Source organism: Eulemur rufifrons, chromosome 30 (genome assembly GCF_041146395.1).
Source record: "Eulemur rufifrons isolate Redbay chromosome 30, OSU_ERuf_1, whole genome shotgun sequence".
Classification (NCBI taxonomy): Eukaryota; Metazoa; Chordata; class Mammalia; order Primates; family Lemuridae; genus Eulemur; species Eulemur rufifrons.
The window spans coordinates 117,753,859-117,781,412 of record NC_091012.1 but is presented as its reverse complement, the minus strand read 5'-3'; the positions used below and the strand labels follow the sequence as shown (position 1 = coordinate 117,781,412).

The 27,554-nt window shown below is 35.4% G+C and overlaps 1 protein-coding gene across 4 annotated transcripts in view; it reads right to left on the bottom strand.

Annotated features, from left to right (window-relative positions):
* DMD (dystrophin) overlaps positions 1-27,554 on the bottom strand; it is a 1,602,346-nt gene that overhangs the window by 497,210 nt on the left and 1,077,582 nt on the right. For all 4 annotated transcript variants that reach the window (XM_069463910.1, XM_069463912.1, XM_069463911.1 and 1 more), the window contains one exon: positions 11,529-11,683. In XM_069463910.1, the coding sequence (XP_069320011.1) occupies positions 11,529-11,683 (155 nt within the window). The remainder of the gene's footprint in view (positions 1-11,528; positions 11,684-27,554) is intronic.

Genomic DNA, 27,554 nt, shown 5'->3' with positions numbered 1-27,554 from the left:
AACATATCAAATCCTTTTAGTCCTTAAAATGGACTAGAAGATGTATTTTACATGAGAGAAATTAAAAATAGTTTACTCAAAATTGAGACAGTTGAAATGATGGCTTTAGGGTCATTTTGTAGCTTTAATATTTTGAATAAAATATGCTACAAATATATTATGAGCAGCTCTGAACTTAATAAAGGTTGTATTTTAAACAAACATCTTGTTAGCATCATATCACATTCTTTTACTTAGCTTCAAGGGCAGCAATCTTTATCCTTTGAATTTTTGGAAATAATCCAAAATCATTTAGTACCCAACATCTGATTGTTTCATCCAATTCACAAACTATTAGTGAGTACAATTATTCAGAAAACGCAAGGTGTGGCTATAAAATAATACAACAGTCTGCTGGTAATCATAAAACAGCCCGTAAGTAATTCCAAAAAGGAACTCCAAATGTATTTTGAGAAAAGACAGCATTTGTGGATAGACATGTAAGACTCTTATGAAGTTCAAATGCCTGTCACTCTCCTAAGTAAACAAAAAAGCAAAAATTTATGAAACTATTTGTTTTTATTTCCAGAAAAAAAAAAGTTGTTTTACTTATTTTTAATTTCAGGAAAATTTGAGTATGCTTTTAGAAATACATCACATATGTAAATACCATCCATCGTGTCTCAGGAGGACAAAAGAGAGTGCTAGGAACAAAGCAAAGCAAGAAGATTCATTTCACGGAAGACAACTCTAAGGCCAGTGTGAAGGTCAATAAGTGCAGAGACTCGTCAATGACTGGGAGCACTGAGAAAAGGTGGTTACAATCTCCCAGACAAAAGATGAAGAGGCTTTAGGATGAGGTGACAATAGGGATAAGCAAAAAGAGATGGTTTCTAGGGCAACTTTTGAAGTAGAATTCACAGAATTTGGAGGCTAATTTAATACATGTGTTAGTACATTGGGAAAGAGACAAAGGGAAAGATATTATAGAAACCAATTCTTAGATTTCCAGTTTTAGAGACAATTAATTTAGGCAATTACACTACCCTGAAAACACAGGAAATCTAGCATTGTTTTAGGGGCAGATAATGCATTCTACTTTATACATTTTGGAGGCTGTAGGATACTCAGGTGAAGATGTATGGTTGCTGGCTGAAAGTACAGTTCTGGAGATCATGAGGAGGGTATAAGAAGGGTATAAGAAGGAGTCTTGGTGGCAGTTGAAGCCAACAGACAAAAGAATTTAAAATGTGTAGAGAGAACTAAGAATGGAACATCAACATTTAAGATGTTATGCAGGAAAAAGAACGTACACTGATTATTGTTACAACTCCCAAATTTGTATTAATATCTTGAGCCACTGTCTTGAGCCATTCCCCAGAAATTAAGATTTGTATATCCAGCTATCTACTCCACATCTTCACCTAGATGCATAACAGATATTTCAAATGTAATGTCCCCATCCTCCTCCCAACGATATGTTATTCTTGGAGCCTTCCCCAACTCAGTAAATGGGTACCCCATCTCACAGTTGCTCAGGCTAAAAACTCTGGAGTCTTCTTTAACTCCTCTCTTTCTCTCACACCTAAATCTAATGCAGAACCTTTTAGACTCTGTGCTCAAAATATAGTAGAATCCAAATGCTTCTCACCACATTCACCCCTCCCATTCTGATCCTAGCCAAAGTCATCTCTTGATTGAATTATGACAAAAGTTTCCTAGTGGTCTCATGATTTCCCTTTAGTCTATTGTAACAGAGGATCCAGATAAGTCAAAACATGTCACTCCTCTGCTCAAAACCCTCCAGTGACTCCCATTATGTTCAGAATAAAATTTAAAGTCGTTAGAGGTGCCTGAAAGGCCCAATATAATCAGATTTCAGTTCCTCTCTTAATTCATTGTCTACTTCACTGCTGCTTACTTGATCCCTTCCTGCCACACAGATCTCCTTAAAGTTCCTCCAACATTTCAAGAATATTCCTGCCTCAGGGCATTTCCGCTTATTAGTATCCTCCTGGATTGCTTTTCTTCCAATTATCCATATGGCTCACATCCTCAGGTCCTTTAGATTTTGCTTGAATGTCACCCTTTCAGTAAGACCTTTCTAGACCACTACATGTAAATGGCAGCACTTCTCTTCCACAACACTCCAACTGATTTCCTTCTTTATGTTTCTACATTGCACTATCACCATCTAGTACATCATGTATTCAATAATTTTATTAGACAATATCTGTCTCCCACCTTCTTCTTCCCAGAATATAAGCTTCATGAGGGTAGGGCTTTTTACTGCTATATACTGGGTACCAAGAGCTGAGCCTACCTTGCACATACTTAGCACAAAAATATTTATTGAGTGAGTGAATTAATTCTTATGATGTTGATGAAAGATGGCATTTACTAAACTCTTACTATGTGCCAGGCATTGTGCCAACCACTTCACACTTATATGATTAGAGAAATAGGAGAGTCGCAAAATAATATTGTTCTGGAAACAAGAAAGATAAAGTTTCAACTAGTCGATTTGATCAACAAGACCAAAGTTAAAATGGAGTCAAGTAGATGGACAAATAAAAATAGAGCAAATAGCTATTACAAAGTCATTGATGATCTTAGTGAGTCCTTGTTTTCATAAAGTGGTGGTACTGGGAAAGTAAGATTGGAGTGGGTCAAAGTATAATCAGGAGCTGAAGAATAGGAAACAGTAATGTCAATTACTGCTTCAAAAATATATGGTAAGAGGAAACAAGCATAGGCGAATAGAAAAAAATATTATATCCTAGAAAAGATTTTTTCTTTTTTTATTTTAGCACATTACAGGAGTACAAATGTTTAGGTTACATGTATTGCCCTTGCCCCACCCAAGTCAGAGCTACAAGTGTGTTCATCCCCTAGACAGTGTGCACCGCACCCATCAGGTGTGTATATACTCATCCCCTCCACCCCCCTTCCATCTGCCCGACACCCAATGAATGTTATTACTATATGTGCACTTAAGTGTTGATCAATTAATACCAATTTGATGGTGAGTACATGTGGTGCTTGTCTTTACATTCTTGGGATACTTCACTTAGTAGAATGGTCTCCAGTTCTATCCAGGATAATACAAGAGGTGCTAGATCACCACTGATTTTTGTGGCTGAGTAGAACTCCTTGGTATACATATACCACATTTTATTAATCCACTCATGTATTGATAGGCACTTAGGTTGTTTCCACATCTTTGCAATTGTGAATTGTGCTGCTATAAACATTCTAGTGCAGATGTCTTTGTTATAGAATGTCTTTTGTTCTTTTGGCAGATGTCCAGTAATGGGATTGCTGGATCAAATGGTAGTTCTACTTGTAGTTCTTTGAGGTTTCTCCATATTACTTTCCACAGAAGTTGCACTAGTTTGCAGTCCCACCAGGAGTGTATGAGTGTTCCTAATCTCTCCGCATCCATGCCAGCATTTATTGTTTTGGGACTTTTTGATAAAGGTCATTCTCACTGGAGATAAGTGGTATCTCATTGTGGTTTTGATTTGCATTTCCCTGATGCACACATACATGTTAAATCTTTTTTAGAACTTACAGGGATTTTTCTTGTATCTGGGAGCTTAGATAAGGAAATTCTAGCCATGTTGAACTCTCTGATGCTAGGACCAGTCCTTCTACTTGATAAGCTTGTACCTGGCTGGATGGTAGTTATGGAAGCCCTCATACAGCTACAGACAGAAAATTCAGAGTTAATGCTCATTTCTTGTTTAAAGAGTGATCCAGGAATAGAAAGAAGGAAATGATATCTCATGACAGTGTCATCATAAAGTCATCAGCCAGATGGCAGTCCTTGAAACCTAATCCTTAGAGGCTTCTCACAATAATTTGTAATATCACATCTAATATTATCTTACTCAGTAATTCACATCTATTCACAGAGATTGAAGAGAAAGAAATGAACTTGCAGAGGCTCACATTTCTGACTTTGTATGGTTAACATGAATTCTGTAAGGAATATGATCAAGAAAACAAAATATTTTCATACATGGGTCACAGCAATGATCTATATGGTCTGATCTGCGTTTCTAAACTGCAGAATTTAGTTGAGAAGCAGCCTTCTATTCTTTTCATGAATAGTAGATTAGTTCCTTTTAAGCACAAATGGCTATTTATATTTATCTATTCTATATAAAAATGGCAAATAAAAAAGTTTCTATTAAAAGCCAGTGTGGAATTTTGAAGATTCATCTGCTCTATTAATAAAGTTAAATTAAACACTAAAATATACACTAACATTAGTTTACTTTTGTTTTTGATTGTGTCAATAATATCAAAGTAAATTCTTCCAAGTTACTTTTTAATATCTTATTTAACATTCAACAATTTAAAACTCAACTGAAGATTTTATTGATAATTTAAATAGGCTTCTAAATGTATACAATTTTTACATAGCTTTCTCCATTTGATTGAAAGACTCAGTATAGGCAGTACATTAGTGCTCACTAGTAAAATGATGTCTATTCTGAATTGTAAGCAATGATGTAATCAGAATACTTTCCACAGAGTGCCTCCTACCTAAAAAGTCATGGTTATAGAATTCTCTCAAAATTATGAAATATTTTTTCTTTGTAATCCAAATATTGACATTAGTAATCTGTCCTTTAAGAAATGAATTTATAGGATTAATAACAAAAGTGAAAGTGCCATCTTCCCATAGTTGTAGTTTCTGAGACTTGAAACACCAACGCTAGAAAATGCATAAATATTAATAGAAGAAATAAGGTAGAAACAAGGAAATGTAATACTATGAACCACTTAGTAAAGAAAACATTTTTTATTTATAAAATGTGACAATAAATATTTTGAAGGAATATAGGAATTATTGTTAACTATAGTCACTCTACTGTGCTATCAAACACTAGATCTTATCCCTTCTATCTAACTATATTTTTGTACCCACTAACCAACTTCTCTTCCTCTCTTCCTCCCCCATTACCCTTCCTAGCCTCTGGTAACCACCAATTGCAGAAAGTTATATTCACAGGCCTCTTCTAGATCATCATTGCCTATGTTCACCTAAGCAGTTTGGGGTACATTTATAATAATTGGCCTTAATAAAACTGCTATTAAAAGCCAGTGTGGAATTTGAAGTGTACAATAAATTAACAATAATTTATTATATGTGTCAAAGTAGCTAGAAGAGGTGAATTTGAATGTCCTCAACATAAAGAAATCATAAATATTTGAGGTGATGGATATCTCAATTACCCTGAAGTAATCATTACACCTCATATGCATACATCAAAATATCACATGTACCCCCAAATATGTACAACTATTATGTAACAAAAAAAGAGAAATGTTCCACTTTGCACTAATAGGAAAGTCACTAGTTACATGTAACTAATGAGATGGAGAAATTAAATTTTAATTTTTGTTTAATTATCTTAATCAATTAATTAATTTAAATTTAAATAGCCACCTGTGGCTAGTGGCTACCCTAATAGACAGCACAAATATAGAGGGTGATGATGCTGTTACTTCACTTCTGGATTCAGCTAGGCAAGATTATTGGACAAACAGGTCAGAATGCAAAGGACCACACAAAGAGTTTTCTTGTTCTTTATCTATCTACCATAAGATCTATAAGAATGTAGAATAAGAGAAGCTGTAGACAAAGCAGAGTATTATTTAATCTGTACAACTGACACACATAGCTTACATAGAACGTGGATTTCTAATGTAAAGCATCATTGGCCAGTAGAGAATGAAGCTCTCCTCATGATCTCTCACACTGACCAGAATGACCATCAAGCCTGAATGGCCCATTGTTGTTGTAATCCTCCTCCACTACTCAATGATTTGACTGGTTATTTGTCCAGGGAACTTAATGCAGTCCAGCTACAGCATGCCAGTTTGTCAGTTTATTCATTCCATGCCCTCTGGGGCAGGCATTCTCTATTGACTGGTCCAACCTCAATTCCTAGGAACTAGAGGTGGTTATGTGGGCACAGTTCTGGCTCTAAAGCTCCTTCTTTTTCTTTTCCCTGCTGGAATGCACATGTTCTGAATGAAATGCCAAGAAGAAGATGGAGGCTTCAGGGCTGACATTGCTGGGCCAAAGAACCAATGTCAGCATCTGCCTACCTCTGAACTTCTAATTATGTGAAACAATTAGACCCCTATTTGACAAGCCACTGCAAGTTTTCTGTTAATTGAAATGAAAAGCAATCCTAATGCATACATAGAGTTTTCTCCTGTGTTGAGTTATTGACACATCAGAACACTTGTTATTTTTTGTTTGTTCAATTGCTTATTCAATTAAAAATTTTTGGGGGATTAATTACTATGTGCCAAGCTAAATGCTAGGTAATATAGAGGACAAACAGCCAATGTGCATACCCTTATGGAGCCAACATTCTTGTAGGAGACAAAGACTAGCAAACATTTAGGTACAGTCTAATGAGATAAGTACTATAACAGAGGGCCAAAAGAGCACGGGCTTTTGGGGTTGGTAGTCAGAGAAGGCTTCCTGGAGGAATTGGCATTTACACTGAGACCTGGATAATGACTAGAACTTAAGCAGGCGAAGAAGAGGGAAAGATATGTACCAGGTCAGTAGGCAATTGAGAAGACAGGATGTAGCAATGAGGAAATGAAAATAGCTGAATATACTTAATTCTGTGTGGGAGGAGGAGGAGGAGGATCTAGGGAGAGCAGGAAATTAGGCTAGAGCTGTAAGGAAAGGCCAAATCATGCAAGACCTTGAAGCAATTTAAAGGAGTGTGGACTGTCGTCAAGTAGCAATGGATAAGCTACTAATGGCTTTGAAAGTGGAAGGAGGGTGAGCTACATGAATATATTGTATTTAGAAAGATCATCCTAGATTCTATGCAGAGAATGGGTGAGAAGTAGGAAGACTAGAAGGAGGGAAACCAGTTAGGTGATGAGGAGGTCATTCAGTTGAAGAATAGAGATAAAGAGAAGTGATTGGATTTGAAACAATTTAGGGAGTAAATAGCTTAGTGATAGCTTAGTTATGGGAGTTGCAGAACGAAGAGGGAAACATGAGAATCAGGTTTCTGGATTGAACAACTGAATGGGTTGTGGTAATGTTCACTAGATAGGGACTACTATGGTCTCAATATTTGTCCCCTCCCAAACTCATGTTGAAATTTAATTGCCATTGTAATGGTAGTAAAAGATGGAAACTTTAAAAGGAAACTAGGCCTTGAGGACTCTGCCCTCATGAATGAGTGAATACCATTATCATGAATGAGTTTGTTTTCACAGGAGTGGGTTCCTTATAAGAGAACAAGTTTGGCCCTCTTTAGTCTCTCTCTCCCCTGCTTACCCTTCCTGCTTTCTGCCATGAAATGGCATAACTAGAAAGCCCTTGCCAGATCCTTGCCCCTTGATCTTGGACTTCCCAGCCTTCAAAACCGTGAAGCAATAAATTTCTGTTTAATATAAATTACTTAATCTCAAGCTTCCATTATAGTGGCACACAACAGACTAAGACAGAAAATTGGTAACGAGAAGCAGAGCTGTTGCTATATAAAATACTTGAAAATGTGGAAGTAGCTTTGGAACTAATGGGTAGAAACTGAAAGAATTTGGAGGAGCTGGCTAAAAAAAAGCCTACATCTCCATGAATAGATTGTTAAGAGCGATTCTGGTGAGAGCTTAGAAGAAGAGAAGAGATATAAGGAAAGTCTGAAACTGAGAGATTACTTAAGTGGCTATGATCAGAGTGTTGGTGAAAATATAGATGGTAAAGGCAATTCTGATGAGATCTCAGACAGAAATGAGAAACAAAGTATTGGAAAACTGGAACAATGGCCATACTTGTTAGAAAGTGGCAAATAACTTGGCTGAATTGTGTCCATGCACTAGGGCTTTATGAAAGGCAGAATTTAAGAGCCATAAACTAGGATATGTGGCAGAAAACTTTTTAAGCAAAATACTAAAGGAGCAGTGTGGCTTCTTTTAACTGCATACAGTAAAATGAGAAAAGAGAGAAATGATTTAATGATGGAATGTATAACTAAAGGGAAGCAGAATGTAGCAATTTGGCCATGTAAAGAATAAAAAAGTATGTTTGAGAGAGAATACCAAGGGTGTCACTAAGAGATCTACCATATGATTTGGTCAGATTAGTATGGATAAAAGGTCTTATTCATCAAGACAATGGGAGAATGACTCCAAAAGCATTTCAGAGACTTTTGAGACTGCCTCTCCTATCATAGGCTCAGAATGTTAGGGCCTGGAGGGCAAAAATGGCTCACTGCTCAGGGCTGCCTGGAGTCTCTCCTCCCCACACTCTGCACAGTGCCCCTTGGTGGCTCCAGCCATGGCTTAAATGGGTCAAGGTGCAGCTCATGCAGCTCATGCCGCTGCTCTGGAGGATGCAAGCAGTAAGCTTTGGCAGTGTCCACATGTTGCTGATTTTACTGACTTGTCACGGGGACAGAGCTACCACAGAGAGTCCTCACTAGGGCAATGCCCAGTGGAACTGTGGAGTCTGAGCTGCTGCAGAGAGTCCCTACTAGGACTAGTGGAGCTGTGGGGATGGGGCTGCCCCCAAGACCCAAGAACTAGAGCCACTAGCATGTAACACCAGCCTGGTAGAGCTATAGGCACAAGACTTCAAACTGTGAGAGCTGCTGTGTGGATTGAGTCCAGCAAAGCTATGGAGGTGGGACTGCTTGAAGCCTTGGGGGCCCATCCCCTACCCCAGTGTGCCCAAGAGGCAAGACATGAAGTCAAAGATTATTCTGGAGCCTTAGGACTTAATGTTGGGTTTTGGACTTACTTGGGACCAGTTATCCGCTTCTTGCTTATTTCTCCCTTTTGGAATGGGAATGTCTATCCTATGCCTGTATCGCCATTGCATTTTTATTTTTGAGATAGGGTCTCCCTTGTTGCACAGGCTGGACTTGAACTCCTGGCCTCAAATGATCCTCCTTCCAGGGCCTCCCAAAGTGCCAGGACCACGGGCATAAACCACTATGCCCAGCCCTCACCATTGTATTTTGGAAGCACATAATGTGTTTTGATTTCATAGGCAGACAACTGGAGGGGAATTTGCCTCAAGATGAATCATGCCTTGAATCTCACTGCTATCTAATTTATATGAGACTTTAGATTTTGGACATTTGAATTCATGCTGGAACCAGTTAAGATTTTTGTAGCTATTGAGATGGAATGAATGTATTTTGTGTGTGAAAAGGACATGAGTTTTTAGGGGGAAAGGGGCAGAATGCTATGGTTTAAATATTTGTCCCCTCCAAAATTCATGCTGAAATGCTCCAGAACTGTGAGCCAATAAATTTCTGTTCATTATAAATTGTCCAGTCTGTGGTGTTTTGTTATAGCAGTACAAAAAGACTAAGACAGGGACCATAGAAATAGGTTGCATTTGGAGAAAGAGGTTGAAAGAGGGAAAATATGAATTTAGCTTTGGACCTATTCAATTTGAAGTTCATGTGGGATGTTAAAATGGAAAGAAACAGTAGGACATAGATGTCTAAAACTCAAAAGATTATTCTCAGCTGGAAATATAGATGGGTAGTCATCAACAGACTGAAACTACACAGTAGATGGATTTTTGAAAGGATTATATGTAAAGTGAGAAAAGAACAGGGAAGAATTTTACAGGCATGAGTCAAAAGTAGCTTGATGAATTCTACACTCTGTATGGGCTAAAATTGTGAGCTGGCTTCTAAAAATTCTAGTTTGCTTTACCCATTGGGGAAGTAACTGTCTACTTTCCTTAGCTGATAGCTTTTTAGGGACCAAGCCAAAAAATTAAAAATAAGCTAGAAGTTCTTTCCCTGATGAATACAAAGAATTTAATAAAATGATTTTGAAAAAATTGAGAAAGTTGCTTGGGCATCAAGAAGCATAAGAATGTGGAGAGAGGGGTCTGCCAGAAATAGTGTGGATGGAAGAGATCAGTCCCCTGAAGCCTTAGTTTCATATCATGAACAAGCTTTCTTCTTGTCTTTCTCTTAGTTTACATTCCCTAAGCTTATCAAATTAATTTATGAACTTAATTTGCTTTCCCAAAGAGGCTTCTCTTTGGGAAGCAGGTATTTTTCACTGAGATCTAATGATTGACTCTCTGATACCAATTGATTTCATGTGAATAATTCTTTCCAAGCCTAATCTGTCCTTGTTTAATTGAACAGATACAAGATCTGTATTTGGAGAAGAAAGTCCAAACCTTGCCACTGAGAGGATGTAGTAATTTTCAAATTTTTTTCTAAATATCAGTTATTCAAGTTGCCCTTTCTCTATCAGGGTTCCTTTGATAGGGCCCCAATTTTAGGTTGAATCTTATTTTCCATGGTCATCTGAACACCCACTGTCTGGAATTCAGGACTTGAGCTGCTCTATTCCCCAGGATAACTAGCTTAAATCAAGTTTCATAGGAGTTTTTACTCTTCAGTCACTAGCTCGGTTTCAAGATTTACTTGGTTTTCTTAATTTCCATATATCGATAGCTCATTCCTCCGAAGATTTCCTGCTATTACTTCAAAATCTGTTTTATTTTTCCCTCAATGGTGTTTTTTTCTTATTAATAAAAACCATCAAATTGACTTTTTCAATAATTCATGTCATCTTTTGGAATTTACTTATCTTTCACTATGGTCTTCCTCATCAGTGTACAGGTACTATTTTTGTCCCTGTTTTCTGACACAACTCAAAATAAGTACTCAGCAATCTTTAACTTACCACAGCATGCACAACATAACTGTACATTCCCCAAGAGGAGTCATCATTCAAGAAACATTCACTAGCTCCCTATTGTATCACCTGGTTCAGGACCTGGAGATATATCCAATAGGAAAGATACAGTCTCTGCCCTCATTGAATTTAGACTAAGTTGAAGGACAAACATTAAACAATTAGTTACCTAATTCATATTTTTATTTGTAATTGAAATAAGTGCTACTTAAAAAAAGCACAAGGGGTTAAGAGAGTAGCTAATAAGGAGACAGAATCTAGTTTGAGGAGATAGTGTCTCTGAGGGTTGTTAATTTCCATTATATAATGTGAAATTTCCATATATAATGTGAAATGAAATGATGTGTCATATTCCCCTACATGAATTTTCCCACTGGGTGTGTGGCATGAGATACAATGTTGGTACCATCGACAGCTGTAACTCCATCGTGTAGCCCAAAGTGATTTCTTTATCAGATTAAGGTTGGGGGCAGCATGTGCTATGGTGGGACAGAAAGATATCTCTTTGGGTAGAGTTCTCAAAGCAGACTGATAAATGGCTCCTCTAGCTACAAATCACATTTTGTTTTTATCTAATCTCTTGGTTATATCACTGCCTTTGTGACTGTGGGCAAATCACTTAATTTCACTAGACCTCAGGTTCCTGATCTTTAAATTAGGAGACTGAGCCAAGCCTGTGAGTTTAGTCAGCATTTGTTATCTTGGATCATCCCAAGCCCCAGTTTAGCAGAAATGAGAAAACCAATCTCAATTGTCCATCCAGTGTCACCACCCCAACTTATAGCCAACAATAGTTTTAGAAATTATGTAATTCATACCTTTTATGAATGCTTCCCCAAGAGGCATTGATGTTCTCTGTTATCATGTTTACTTTTCTGGTATCATCTGCAGAATAATCCCGGAGAAGTTTCTGGGCCAAGTCATTTGCCACATCTACATTTATCTGCCACTGGCGGAGGTCTTTGGCCAACTGCTATAGATTTGCATGGAACAGAGAATGAATGTCAATTTTTTTGTGAAATCTCTAGTTGAAGTTTCTTAAAATACTTCATAAATAGCTCCTGAATCAGGTCAGAACATATCTACATAATTGCTTTTAATATGCCATGTGATTTAGTCCATCATGACTGTATAAGCTAACCCATGTTTGATGACAAAACTTTTCAAATGCAGTATCTTCAGCAATAATCAATATCAGGTCTTTTAATTTAGTAGCAATTAATTGGAAATAAGGTGGGATTAAATTGTTTTTATCACAAGAGAGAGCAAACTGTAAAAATAAGCTCCTACATAATTGTTCAGTATATGACATATAACAAAGTTTGAAGAGAAAAAAAAGTATCTCATGGGCATTTCTTCCACTCTTCATTAACTTGTTGAATTGTTTATGTAATTAGTGCCATCTACTGGCATTCAACTAAACCTGCATACAGAAAACATCGAACAAAAGAACAGTGCTGTTATCTAGTTATGAACTTTTTTGAAGGATCATAATACTTTGAAAATATCTTCCTTTCAAATTAGAGTAAAAGTCAAAATATAAGACCTTGATAAACCAAATCACCTATGTGTTCTTCTTTGTCTTTGGCAATTGAGTGTTATCAAACTAGCCATTTCATCACTTGAAAAATATATCAAAGAAAAAAGTTGACCAACAATAGGTTTATCTGGAAGCATATCAATCTGAAATTTCCTTTTTTTTCTTCATTTTGCAGCATTTGGAATCAACTTGAAATTTCTATTAAACACTTCTGCAAGTGCTCAGAGGAGGAATCTAAGCATTTAGATAATATTAAATTGTTAAAATAGTTATGTCAAACCCAACATGGGTTAAGCCATTGATAATATTCTTCAGGGATTAGGGAGTTGGGGGGGGTAAACTCACAACTAATGGACATGGTGAGCATTGTAGAGGGGAAGGGCATGCCTCTAATCCTTGCTTGGGTGAGGCAAAGACATAACATGTAACCAAAACATTTGTACCCTCATAATATCTGGAAATAAATAAAAAATTAAAAAAATTAAAAAAATATTTAAATTGTAAAACAGAATAAAATATTATATTAAATATAATGATCAAATAAAAATTTTATGTAATAAAAAATAAACAGAGGAATAGGAACAGGCAATTCAAACAAAAGAAATAATAAAATCATTTTATATAAAAGAAAAAGTTAACTTTCAAGTAATAAAAAATAGAATATTAAATCAAGAAGGTACAATTTGACAGCAATTAAATTAGCAAAAAATAAATTCCAGAGCTGAGAAGACTGGTAAAATTAGCATATTTTGGTACTACTGCTGGGAAGAGTATCTATTAGGACAATTTGGCAATAGGCACCAAGTGACATAGGCACCAAGTGAGATACATTGACCTAGTAATCTCACTTTTGGTACTTTACCCTAATAAAATATTGAAAAGAAGATTAAAAGTCTTCATTAGCTTAAACAGTAAAAAAAGACAAACAATTTCAATATTTAATATAGGGACATTAAAAGAATAATACATCAATCCAATGGTCCAATATGTAGAAAATGTACACAGAAATAACTGTAAAAAACCACAATTTTCTTGTGTAAAAAACAGAAAGCAATTTTTATCTACACTGTCCTTTATTAATTCTGAAAGACTACATAGTCATGAAGTGGAAGGGGAACAGGAGAAATTGAAAACAATTGATATTTCTAAAAAGAAAAATCATTTTGTTTTAATATTTGTCCTTTCACATTAGCATGATGTTTACATAATAAAAATCAAACACCAGGACTCTTAGTGTAATTTCAGAGTGTTTGGTTGGACTCCAATAATTGAAAATTTAAAATCTGTGTATAATCTGGCATTTCTCAGTTACCTAGAACATTCTATTCTAGAATCAAACTAAATAATAGTATTTACTGCACATAGCAAATAGACCCATATTACCAAACTATTAATATTACCAAGAAGCTAAAGCCAATATCAATGACTTTTGCTACAAAAGCAGAAGACAGTTTCTAAAGGTACAGAGCATAGTTGCTGCTAATCCAAAGCAATTAAAATCTATCTCTGTGGAGTGCCCACCTTTCCTTTTTATACTCTTCTATATTATCTATCATCTATTAAATCTCTAATTGATAGTATAAACATCCACAAAACTGAGACAATAACTTGGTTACCTTTTTCCAAGCTATTCCTTTTTAAAAAGGATCCAATTGTTAAATAAGTACTTAGGATAAACAAACATCAGAGCATATATGTATAGGCTTAGGAATACAAAATAAAAATAAAAGTTTTAACAACTATACAATTAAAATCATTTACTTTCCCTAAACAAATTAAATAATTTTGGAAGCCACCCCTCACTCATGGGTTGCTATTTGAAAAGTCTAGATATAAGAGGATATACTCTTTAGATGGTTTCACGGGCATATTCCTGTGCTCTAACCCATAAAATTATATGCATTAAATATGTGCAATTTTTTGTATATCAGTTACACCTCAATAAAGCTGTCAAAAATTAAAAGAAAGTACAGGATGTGCCAATGAGTCTAAAAAATAACCTACAGATCATAAAAATACCTAAAATCATAAGTTGCAAAGTATGCTAGAATTTTCTAAAATCTCTGAAGGAAATAGCAAGCTAAATTAGAGACTTTATAGTAAAAAGTTAGTAAAAGACTGAGGCTTGTCTTCAAACCATGGCTTTTTGGTATACTTTAATGCTTGAAAGATAAAAATGTACATGCCATAAATTCTTCCCCAAAATTGCATTTACAATGAAAGTTAAGACTTTTATACCTAAGGAAATTTTGACTGAGCGCTAACCCTTACTGAATACTGCCCAGGTTTGGGAAGATGTAGGATTAAAAAGAAAAACTCCCACTGACCTTTACTAACATTGAGAAGGCCAAGGCCCTTATCTAAACACAAAAGTTCTCAACCACAGCTTTCTTTTCTCACTTCTTAAAGCTATTCATCAGATGGACTGGTTTCTCTTTCTCCTAAGGTAATATGCTGATCACTTTGGGCTTTACCCAAGTGTCATTCCCACTAGGAACCATGACCTTGACCAGCTTTGCCTACCACTGTGAAATTTACTACTGGAATAACTCCAGATCTCAGAAGGAGTGTAAATTCAAAAATACAATAGACTTCACACACACCCTTTTTTCTTTCTGAATTCCATTTACAATGATGTACACTACAGGGAATTGTTTGTGCGGTGATCATGGTGTGTGAAGAAATCTAAAATGCTGTGAATACTAGCCTATAAAAAAAGATTGACTTTGTGGGGGTGTGTGTGTGTGTGTGTGTGTGTGTGTTTTCTATGAAAAATATAAAACACTAAATCCTCAAAAGATTGTGTCCCCAGCCAGGAAATAAATATTTCATAGTCAAACCTAATATGATACTGCTGTAATATGGGCTCGGTATTTATACTCAATATTTTAGGCAGAAAAGTGATTGTGGACTATGAGACAACCTGAATTAATTTCAAGAATTTTGAGTATTATTTTTTTTCTATTTTAATGACTATCTTCTCTAATTTTTTATTTGTAGGAACTTATTTTCAGGATATTAACCCTACATGGGAGAAAAGAGGGGAGGAAGAGAAAGATTAGTTTATAAAGTCTGGGCACTAGAATGAGTCTGCTGGGTTTGAATCCTGGCTTGATAACTTAGTAGTTATGTGACGAACAGGGCAGTTAATTATCTTCTCTGTGCCTCAGTTTCCTCCTTTATTAAATGGGAATATTAGTAGTATCTACCTGGAAAGGTGATATAAGGATTAACTTAAAAAATTCATGGAGAACATTTATAAAAGTGCCTGGCATACCCACAGCATTAAATAAATATTAGCTATAATTGTAATCATCAACATCATCATCACCATCATTATTACTACTGCTAGCATTTCTACTACTATTTATAATGAATCAAACTATATTCACCACAGTGTGAGCCCTTACTGAATGCAAAGCAATAGGCTTCCCGTTTTATTGACATTGTCTACGAATGCTGTGGCTCTCTAAATGTCTCCCTTTAACTTGGAAAATAAAAGTGAATGCACAGACCTATTATTAAAATTTTAAGGTTGAATATGGTTACATTTCCTTTTAAAATGTGTTTTGGGATATTCACCTACAAGTGAAATAAATGTTTGTTCCAGGTGAACTATTATTTAAATTTTTAATGACAGCATCTCAAAGGAGCTTCACAAAAGGCAGTGCAAAGTAAAGAAAAGGCATCTTCCCAGGAAGCCTTGCTTATCCATTGTTCTGCAGTTTGATCTTAAAGAAGTCATTAACTTTGTGAGTCCCAGTTTTGTCTTCTGTAATATAAGATGGGGCTACTTACTCTGCCTATGCCCCCAGCTTGTCCTGAGGTATCAAAATCAAAATCAAATTTCTTGGAAAATTATAAAATGGGATCCTAATATATTTCCAGACAAAAAGTTCTACATATTGGATTTCTGTCATTTTTGCCTTGAATACTGTGTTTGCATTCATGAACTATAAGGGTTCATTACAAAATTTAGTGCTATGAGCTAACCACTTAGAGCTTATTAGCTCTTAGATCCATTCTATGTCTATCTCCCATTTTACTCAGTATTGCAGATATGCTAACCTTCATAGGGACTCAGAATTGCCCAGGATCTCTTGCTAGCTGGCTTCTAGCTGGGTTAGGCCATAGAGGCACTGGTGGGAGATAGAAGAGCAGGAGTAAGAATGAAACTAGAGAGTGCTCCCCCTTCTCCCTCTATCTGGGCAGTGTCTTCTTTGTGTCTCCGTTTCCCACTGGACAGCCCTTTTCTCTGTAGTTCTAGTACCTGCTGTACTGCTCCCACAGTGGTTGAGTTAGCACCAGATTGATCTGGTTTCTGGGCTTTGGTAAAATTTGCTGATCTTCCAGCCCTTGAGATGGTAACAGCTTCCTGAAATTGCTAACCTCTGATTGCCTCACTATCTTCTGTTAGGTTTCTCAGCTCCTCCATTTGCCGTGGAACCAGACCTCCGTATTAAATTTCCTCTGTTTGAAATATCTAGTGTGATTTCCAGACTAATCTCTGATGACATGAACTGAAAGAAATCTCACCGCAAATGACCGTATCTACAGTTCCACAGGAAAATTTAATATATCAAGCAGACATTTCATGAAATATCAGACTTCACATCTTGCAGCTTTCTCTTCAGTCTCGGAGGAAGAGGCAACTCTTATGGTATTAGAAGTTGATTTCACCATTTGGGAACCCCTCTATTCTGGGATCCTCCTCCATGTACTCCCTCTCTCTTTGTGTGTTCCAACTTCTTGCCTCTTTGTAGGGTCCTTGTCTACAGCCTTCAAACATGAGTGACTCTCTCATCTTTAAACAACAACAACAACAAAAATATGCACTCTAACAGTTTTCTTTTCCATTCATAATTTCACCTTTTTTCTTTTTGTTTTGTTTCCTTTTTTTTTTTTTTAAGACAGAGTCTAGCTCTGTCACCCAGGCTGGAGTGCAGTGGCATGATGATAGCTCACTTTAATCTCAAACTCCTGGGCTCAAGAATACTCCTGCCTCAGCCTCCCAAGTAGCTGGAATTATAGGGACACACCACCATGCCCAGCTAAATTTTTTTTTTTTAATTTTTGTGGAGATAGGGTCTCGCTATGTTGTCCAGGCTGGTCTTGAACTCCTGACCTCAAGTGATCTTCCTGCTGTGGCCTCCCAAAGTGCTGGAATTAGAAGCATGAGCCACTACAAGTAGCCTGTAGTCACACTCTTTAGAAGGCAAATATTAACTCATTGCCTCAACTTGATTATATTCCTGCCACTCTTCAATTCATCAAAATCTGCCATCAACCATTTCACTGAAACTATTCTGACAGAAGTCACTGTGGCAAATGGAATTATTGGCCCCAATTCTTTACCTCTCCCTGTAACCATGCCCTTTGCTACTTAACTTTGAAGTTTCTCCTACAAAAAGCAGTGTTTACTTCCCTGCCCTAGACGTTGAGCTTGATCATGTGATTTGCTTTGCCTAATCCTAATGGGATGCTAACAGAAGTGACATGAGGCCAAACTTGAAATGTTCTTGTGCAGGGGGCAGGGGTAGCCCTTTTGCAGTTCTTCATCACCACAAGATAAACATGCCCTGAGCTAGCCTGCTCATCCCAGGAGTAGGATGCATGTGTTGCGCAGAGCCACTTCAATCAACCTGTGGCATGAAGAAGTGTCACTCCAAGTTGTAAACTCATGAAAAAGAAATATGGGCTTGTTGTTGAATGCTGCTGACATCTTGAGGTTGTTATTGCAGCATTTTGTGAAAACAGGTAACAGATTCAGTCACCAATGGCCAATGCCTGTGGAAAAATTTAAATCCTCATTTATTTGCAGCAACTGCTACTGTTGACTACTCTCTTTTTCTTGAAGTTCTTCCTTTCTTGGCTCCCTTTCTTCTGGTCTCCTTTGCACTCTTGTAGGGTTCAAGATCTTCTTTTTCTTTTCTTTTTTTTTTGCCTGTCCCTTAAATATTGGTGTTCCCCAAGGTTTTGTCCCTAGCTTTATCATCTTCTCCCACTGATTGTATGTTGGTCCTCAAGTAGAGCAGAAGGCAGCGAGCATATCCCCCAGGGGGGTTGTATCATAATTTTCTTCTACTTTCATTGCTAGTACCTTAATTTAGGCCTCCATCATCTCTTGCTCAGATATTGCTATAAACATTTTATTAGTTTCCTTTCCCCACTCTCAGACCAGCCCTTTCATCTACATACAACTGCTTAAGTGGTCTTTTTGTAATGCAAAAAAACCTCATTGCTCCTCTAAATAAAACCTTCCAATGGTTCCCTATTACCTACAAGACAAAGTCCAAATCTCTCTCTTTGGATTACCAGGCCCTCAAGGATATAACCTCTACCTACATATGCACTTTCATCTTTTGTTGTCCCTTCTTTTTTAGCAATCCCATAATTGTCCACATGAGAATAAATCTCTGAAAGATTAAGTGACTTATTCAAGGTGACATAGCTAGACAGTGGGAGGCATCACAAAAAGGAAGGTTTCTGGACTCTCAACTCAGGTTTCAATCCAGTTAAAGACGTTCTGCATCCATATAAAGGAATGTAAGGAAAATGATTTGGTTTATTATAACTAAACTTTGAAGAATATAAAATAGTTCTCTTGATGATTAGAGCATGATTGGAAAATTATTTGATAAAATAAAGTAAGACGTCTCCCCACCCCCCTAAAAAACCAGCAGAAAAAGTACATATTTGGTTTATTGTTTTAAAAATCACTAAACAATTTAGTCTTAAGTATGAATTAATGTTCTATAAATCCCTATTGGGAAAAAGAAATACAATTTCTTTCTTCCTTGTGTGGATTAAAATGACCTATAAAACCACTTTATGGATTTATAATAGAAATGTTAAAATATATGTTAGAAAGCTATTTCAAAAGGAAAGCCTCTCACCATTAGCTTCAAGACTCATCCATTAAACCTCTGACATTACCAAACAACTCTGTTTTAGAAGGTAACACTCTATACAAGGGATACTATTTAAGAAAATGGCCCTCATTTTCCAGCTTACTGAAAATGATTAATCTTTTCAATAGCTTTGAAGACTACATACCAATGTCGTTACTTTTTTGTCCTTTCAACAATGACTACAAGCTGAGAGCAGGCTAGCAAATGTGTTATCGGCCAACCCATTAGAGTTCCATTATTTTTTGTCTTACATGGCTTCATGTAATGAATTTTTATAATTAAACTAATGGCATACAATTTATTTTTCCCCCTCTTTACTTTCAGGCCCCATTTCTCTTCCAGCTTCTTTGGAATAAGTTTTATATGAAAAGAAGGGAGGAGAGTCCTCCAAGTGCTTCATTACCTTAATTTCATTATGACATTTTGGAAAGCATTCTCTTTATCTGCGCTCTCTCTTTAATTTGCTGACTTTAATAAAAGGCTTAAGCAGTGTTGTAATTAACAAGTCACCCAGCTACCCCAGGCATCTAAGAGAAGTCTTGTTGAGAGGGTGTGGAAATAGTTGGGTGGAAGTGACCCTAGAGAGCATGCCAGAGGACAGATCCCCAGAAAATGTCATTTTCTTGGCTAGGTTTCAAATTCCATGAGCCTATGGTAGTAAACTGCAATATTGCTTAAAAATATACAGTGCCTTTTCATGCCAGAAGATTATATACCAGCACCCCTGTTGAACTCAGAAATGGCCATGTGACTGGTTTTGTCTACTTGTCACTTCTAGGCAGAAAGTTTAAGAAACATGTTCCCTGCCTCTATGATCATGGAAGCATGTAGCAAGACAGAGCTCCCATCAGCCATGATCTTTGAGTGACTAAGCTAAGTAGACCCCTCTTGTCAATCTAAAAGGGACATGTAACATGAACCTCTAGATCTTTGGGTTGTGTTAAACCTCTAGATTTTGGGGTTGTTTGTTACTGTAGCTTAACATAGCTTATCCTAACTGATATATCTACTCAGATACGAGTAGAGTAGCATAATTCTATTATCTTTATAAAGTCTGGGACCATGGCCAGGGATAGAAGAAACTATTGTAATGACACATAAAGGACAGAGTCTTTTGCTAATAAATAGGAAACCATACAAATATTGAAGAAATGTTCAGAGGAACATTTGTTTTTCTGAGCTACAGGTAGCACCTCAGAATATATGCCATAGTAGAGAACCTTCTTGTCTTGACCAAAAAGGAAAGTAGGTCTCTATTCATTCTGTGATGATCGCTCCCCTCTAGGCAGAAGTTAAGGTGCACAGAAGTGGCTATTTTTCATTTCTATGGCTGACCAGGAGTTTCATGAAAGAGACAAATGGAGGATATGTTCCTAAAACTGTGTTTATAAACTTGAAGAAACAGGAAAATATCTGTAGTCTTAATGATATGCAGATATACCTTTTTAAGCAGCTTTACTGAGATGTAATTCACATACCATAAAATTCACCCATTTAATGTGTATAATTTACTGGCTTTTAGTATATTCACAGAGTTGTGCAAACATCACTATGATCTAATTCTGGAACATTGTCTTCATCCCAAAAAGAAACCCCATACCCATTAATAGCCACTTTCCACTGTCTGTTCTCCCTCTCCCCTGGTCTTTACTAAACATTTTATATAAATGGATTCTTGTAATATGTGGTCTTTTATGGCTGGTTTTTGTCATTTAGCATAATGTTTTTGAGGTTCATTCATGTTATGGTATGTATCAGTGCTTCATTCCTTTTTATTGCCAAGTAATATTCTATTGTTGGATGTAATACATCTTGTTTATTGATACATTAGCTGATAGACATTTGGGTTGGTTTTGCTTTTGGGCTATTATGAATAATGCTGCTATAGACATCTGTAAAAAGGTTTTGTGTGTACATATATTTTCATTTCTGTTGGGTATACACCTGAGTGTGGAATGGTTATATGATATGGTAAGTCCATATTTAATATTTCTGGAAACTACAAAAATTTTTCCAAGGTGGTTTCACTATTTTACATTTTATAACTGTGAGGGCTCCAATTATTCTACATCCTTGTCAACATTTGTTATTGTCTTTCTTTTTATTTTAGCCATCCTAGTGGGTAAGAAGTGGTATCTCATTGTGGTTTTCATTTGCAGTCTTTAACAACTAATGATATTAACCATTTTTTTCATGTGCTTATGGCCATTTGTACATCTTCTTTGGAGAAATGACTACTCAAATTGTTTCACCATCTGTAATTGGGTTGTTTATATTTTTGTTGTTGAGTTATGAGTGTATATTCTTGATATAAATCTGTTATAATGTATATGATTTGTAAATATTTTCTCCCATTCTGTGTACTGTCTTTACACTTTTTTTTGATATTGCCTGCAGCACAAAAGTTTTAATTTTGATGAAGTATAATTTATGTATTTTTTCCTTGTCACTTTTGCTTTTGGTGTCATTAGGAAAACATTGCCTAACCCATTGTCTCTCTATGTTTTCTTCTAAGAGTTCTAAAGTTTTAGTTCTTCTATTTGGCTCCATGATCCATTTTAAAAATATTTTATTATGTTTATTTTACAAAACTATTAAAATATTTACTTTTAAATTTAATTTTTGTTTAATTGATAAATAATAATATATATTTATGGGGTATGATGTGATGTTTTGATGTATGAATATATTTTGGAATGATTTTATCAAGCTAATGAACATATGTATCACCTTATATACTTACTATTTTTTGTAGCAAGAACATTTAAAATCTATTCTTTTGGCAATTTTGCAATATACATTATTATTAACCATGGTCACCATGCTGTGTAATAGATCTTAAAAACTTATTCCATTTATCTAACTGAAATTTTGTACCCTTGATCAACATCTCCCCACTTCCCACCGTCTAAGCCCCAGCCTCTAGTAACTACCATTCTACTCTCTACTTCTATTACCTTGACTTTTTTAGATACCAAATATAACTGAGATCATGCAGTATTTGTCTTTCTGTGCCTGGCTTATTTCACTTAGCATAATGTTCCCCAGGTTCATTCACATTGTCAGAAATTAAAAGATTTCCTTCTTATTAAAGGCCAAATAGTATTCCATTAAATATGTGTGTGTGTGTATATATATATATATGTATATATATATAAAATACCACATTTTCTTTATCCCTTCATCTGTTGATGGACACTTAGCTTGATTCCATATCATGATTATTGTGAATAATGCTGCAATGAACATGGGAGTGTAGATATCTCTGTGACATACTGATTCCAAATCTTTTGGATATGTACCCAGAAGTGGGATTGCTGGATCAAATGGTAATTGTATTTTTAGTTTAAGGAACTTCGATACTCTTCTCTCTGACAGCTGTACTAATTTACATTCCCACCAACCGTGTACAGGGTTACCTTATTTCACATCCTTGTCAACACTTTTTATCTTTCATCTTTTTGATAATAGCCATTCTAAAAGGTGTGAGGTGATATCTCATTGTGATTTTAATCTGCATTTCCCTGATGATTAGTGATGTTGAGCATTTTTTCATAAACCCACTGGCCATTTGTATGTCTTCTTTTGAGAAACGTCTACTTAAGTCTTTCACCCATTTTTAATCAGTTATTTATTTCCTTTTATGATCCATTTTAGAGCTAATTTTGTGTGTGGTGCTAAAGTGGAGTCAAACTTCATTATTTTGTATCTGCATATCCAGTTATCCCAACACCAAGTTTTGAGAGACTATTATTTGCCCATTGAATTATCTTGGTACCCTTGTCAAAAACCAACTGGCATAAATACAAAAGTTTATTTTTGGACTTTCAATTTTATTTGATTAATTTTGGATATTAAATCAACTTGGCATTACTGGGATAAATCTCACTTGGTTATGGTGGCAATCCTTTAAATATGTTCTTTTATTAGGTTTGAGAATATTTTGTTGAGGCTTTTCTTTTTGAATCTATATTCATAAGGCATATTGGTCTATAGTTTGTTTCTTATATCTTTGTCTGGTTGGGAAGTGCTCCTCCCTCTTCTATTTTTTGGAAGAGTTTGTGAAAGATTGGTATTAATTATCCTTTAAATGTGTGATAGAATTAACCAATTAAGCCAACTGGACATGATCTTTTCATTGGGAGAAATTATTAAATTATCAATTCAATTTCTTTACTTGTTGCAGGTCTATCCAGATTATCTATTTCTTCAGTTGTTCTTTTAATTCTTTTTATTTCTATAAAGCTGGTAGTAAAGTACCCTCTTTCATTCCTAAGATTAATAATTTGAGACTTTTCCCTTTTTTTCTTAATTACTCTAGCTAAAGTCTTGTCAATTTTGTTGATCTTTTCAAATAACCAAATTTTGATTTTGGTGATTATCTTCATTATATTTCCTTTCTCTATTTGACTTTTTTCACTCTAGTCTTTATTACTTACTCCCTTCTACTTGTTTTAGATTTAATTTTCTCTTCTTTTTTTTTTAGTTTCTTAAGGTAAAAGGTTAGGCTATTGATTTGAGACCTTTCTTCTTTTTAAATATAGGCATTTATAGCCAAACATTTCACTCTAAGTACTGCTTTATCTTCCTCCCAGAAGTTTTGGTATGTTTTGTTCTTATTTCCATTTATCTCAAGATAGTCTTGCATTGCCTTTTTGATTTCTGCATTGACCTATTGGTTATTTAAGAGTTCATTGTACAATTTTATCATATTTGTGATCTCCCAAATTTACTTCTGTTATTGATTTTTAATTTTGTTCCCTTGTGGTTAGGAAATCTGCATTGTATGATTTCAGTCCTTTCAAATGTATTGAGACCTATTTTATAGCCTAGCATATGGTATATCCTGGAGAATATTTCTTGTGCAGTTGAGAAAAATGTGTATTCTGTTATTATTGGGTGGAATGTCATATAGATGTCTGTGAGGTCTTGTAAGTTTATAGTGTTTTTTGTCTCTATTTCCTTTTTGATCTACCTATTTGTTTAATCTAATATTAAAAGTGAGAAGTCAAAGTCTCCAACTATTTTGTTGAATTGTCTAATTCTCCCTTTAATTCTGTCAGTTTTTACTTCATGTATTTTCTTAATTTTTTTTCCTATTCTTCAGATTGGATTATCCCCATTGACATTTTGCCACTCAAATCTGCTGTCCAGCCCCCTCTAGTGAAAATTTAATTTCAGTTATTTTCCTTTTCAACTCCAGAATTCAATTTGGTTCTTGTTTATAATTTCTATTTCTTTATCGATATTATCTATTGTTAAGACATGCACATGGCCTTCTAGATCCCCCAGGAAAGTGTTAGAGCTTGTCAAGGTCTCCTATAGACATCTCATCTCCAGATTTTCATTTAAAGTTTTTTTCCAGACCCATATTTATCTCAACTAGCATCACAGCTTTATAGGAAGCTGCTATGTTAAGCAATTGGGGCTGATTGGTTTGGACAAACACCCTGGATATAGGGTTTTTTCCTGGGGAGTTGGCACTAAGTCAGGTCAAATAATGACAAAGCCTTGTATATAGTTTTTTCCCCCCAGGGAGCTGCAAGATAGGTCAAATAATGACAATGCTCCAGGAATGAAATGGGTCTTTTTGAGGAACTCCAATCCTGGTCTACCATCTCTGGTGGCTACACGGCTGCTTGTTTTCACACATACCATGATTGCAACGCTGCTGATTTTCAAGGCTGCTGTGGAACTGGTAGAAAGTGGTGGGAATAGGCCAAGTTAAAAAGCCTCAAACCTTTCTGTTTTTACTGAGGTTCATCAGTTGAGAGATTGTTGCCAGCTTTTGGTTAATTCCCAGAGTTCAGAAAAGGTGACTTTGACAGTTTTTGCCAGCATTTCCATTGCTTTTATGGAGAAGTGGATTTATAGGGTTGCCACATTACATTTTCAAGCATGGAATAAGTTAAACTGTGAAAAGAAAACTAGGGAAAATATGGTACAATCGGAGCATAAAGTTATTCAAGACTTGGTGACTCTGCATTAAATATTTATATAATATAACAGTACCTGGGGAAACTAGCCCATTACTACCTGTGCTCTATCAGTGATGTAGGGAGCACTCTGTTTGTATGCTTTGAGAAGTTTAATAGCTTCATGCATACTTTAGGAGGAAAAGTGCTATTAGTTATTGATTTTTTCTCCTTAATCATGTGGAAGCTTTAGGGGAGAACAAAAGAGAATAAATAAAATGCATGAAGAAACGGTAGGTCCTGTCAAGAAGATTTTTGATAATGTTTTTCATTATTGTACCAAAAATCCAAACCTCAAACTACTAGCGTGAGTTAATTTGCTGATTTAATTTTGTGCAACTCTAAAAAATAAACAAAATATATAAAGGAGGAATTCAGTTTCCATTACTTTACATATCTTTATGGCAGATAGGATATTATCTAAATAAATAATTAAAAATATAAGGTGCTATTTCCATATTTGAAAAAGAAGTTCTTCCTGATTACTTTCTTTTTTAATAAAATAATTAGAAATCCTCAAATAGTTACCTTAGTTACTATATATAACGAGTTCAACTTTTAAAATTAATTATGTGATTACAGTGTATCTGTGTTTCAAGTTCCCCAAGAAATGTCTTCAAAAACACAAAAATTTTGCAGCCTTGGAAATGTTTATTTAATAATTTGAAAATTATTGAATTTCTCGCTTCAGATAGTTTTAAGTATTATATAGCCAAATCAGCTAGGTTCAAACAAGATTTCACTTCTCTATTGAATTCATGTACTCTTAGCTCAGCCAAGCACAAAACAGCTAATGCTGTCACGTTTGAAAAGCTTTTATGCTGAATTTGACACAAAAGCAATCACAAAGCAGACAAAAAAGGAATTTCTCTTTCAAAAGCTGAAAGGGGAAAAAATAAATGAAAACTCTGAGCCTGGGCAAATCTCTCTTGACGCTGGAAAAGAAAGTTCAAATTGATCAAGAAATAATTTTTTCCAAAGAATCCATCGCTAAGTTTGGACTAATCTTAATAGCATAGGGAATAGGCTGTGAACTCAACCAAGATTCTGCCAAATGAAATAAATCCCATGATATCACTGCTGACAGTTTTAGGTGCCAATCACATACTATTTTTGACTCTTGTGAAAGTTTTAAATGGCATCATCTCTCATAGGATTCTGTAGTAGCCTATTGGCAAAGATTATGATTAGCAAGAAAATATTGTATGTTTTTGCCTAACATTTGTCTTTCTATCTCAAAAGAACATTATTGTAGTACCAGGTCCATGGTGAGGATCAAATGAAACAATGTGGTTAACAAAATCAACTACTTTGTAAGTTCATGTTTTTGTTTCAGAAAAATTAAGGGTTACACAGCAAAGATAGAAATTACAAATATGTTATGGGTATCTCTTAATGATCCACTTATTAATTATTGACACAATAAGCCATATGAATTATGTTGCTTTGCCAAATCAAGACTCTCCTGTTGTTTCCTTCTACCCTGACCATGTTTTCAAGATGGGCTTTTTCTAGATGCCATCTCAGATTTGATTTGTATTTTGTGAATGGGTTGTTATTGCCGCCCCCCCCACAGTTCTTCTCCACTATTTTTTCTTACCAAGAGGAGAAGATTTTCTAAATGTCAAACCAACAAGGAAATTGTTAAAGATTAAAATTAATGAACTATTATAAAAAATTAATTATTAAAAGCTATGGAAAACATTGATAAATATTTATGTAATAATACTATGTTTAAACATCAGAATTCAAAATTTATCCTATATCATAAGGATGATTGAAATATATATAGATAATAACTGGAAGACGTTATAGATAAAGATTAGCACTTATGAATCAATACATCAGGATTATTGGTGATTTTTTCAGGTTCAGATATGGTGACTCATTTAAATTTTAAAAGAGTATGACAGTGCTGGTGGTTGCTTTTGAAACATTTCATTGTTGCTCATTAGTGACAGGGTAGTCATTAGTGATAGTGCTGGAAGGGAGGTGGGCTACTTTAATCACAGCTCTCCAATTCTGCAGACATAGCCTAATGATTGCCTTACAATGCTCACAGCCTCTCTTGCTAATCTTAGGCACCCAGATTCAGAAAGAACTTATGGAGCAAGGAGATCCTAGTCAAATAATCCAACGTCTCTTACTGTCTATTTTCACACTTTTTTCCTAAAAGAAAATTGTTGGAAGTGACAAGTCAGCTAATATCACTTAGTACTGATAACACATTAGATATAAAGACCAGGTCTCCATTTTATTTGCTCTCTAACTTTTAGAAGAATTAAAAGTTGTAGTTTCATTAAAAATGAAGTGCAACTTTCAAATATCTTTTTAGTTTTTTATAGAACATAATATGAAAACTTTTTCCAATATACTATTTCATTGCTTTCATTTTCTACATGTTGGCTTATCAGTAAT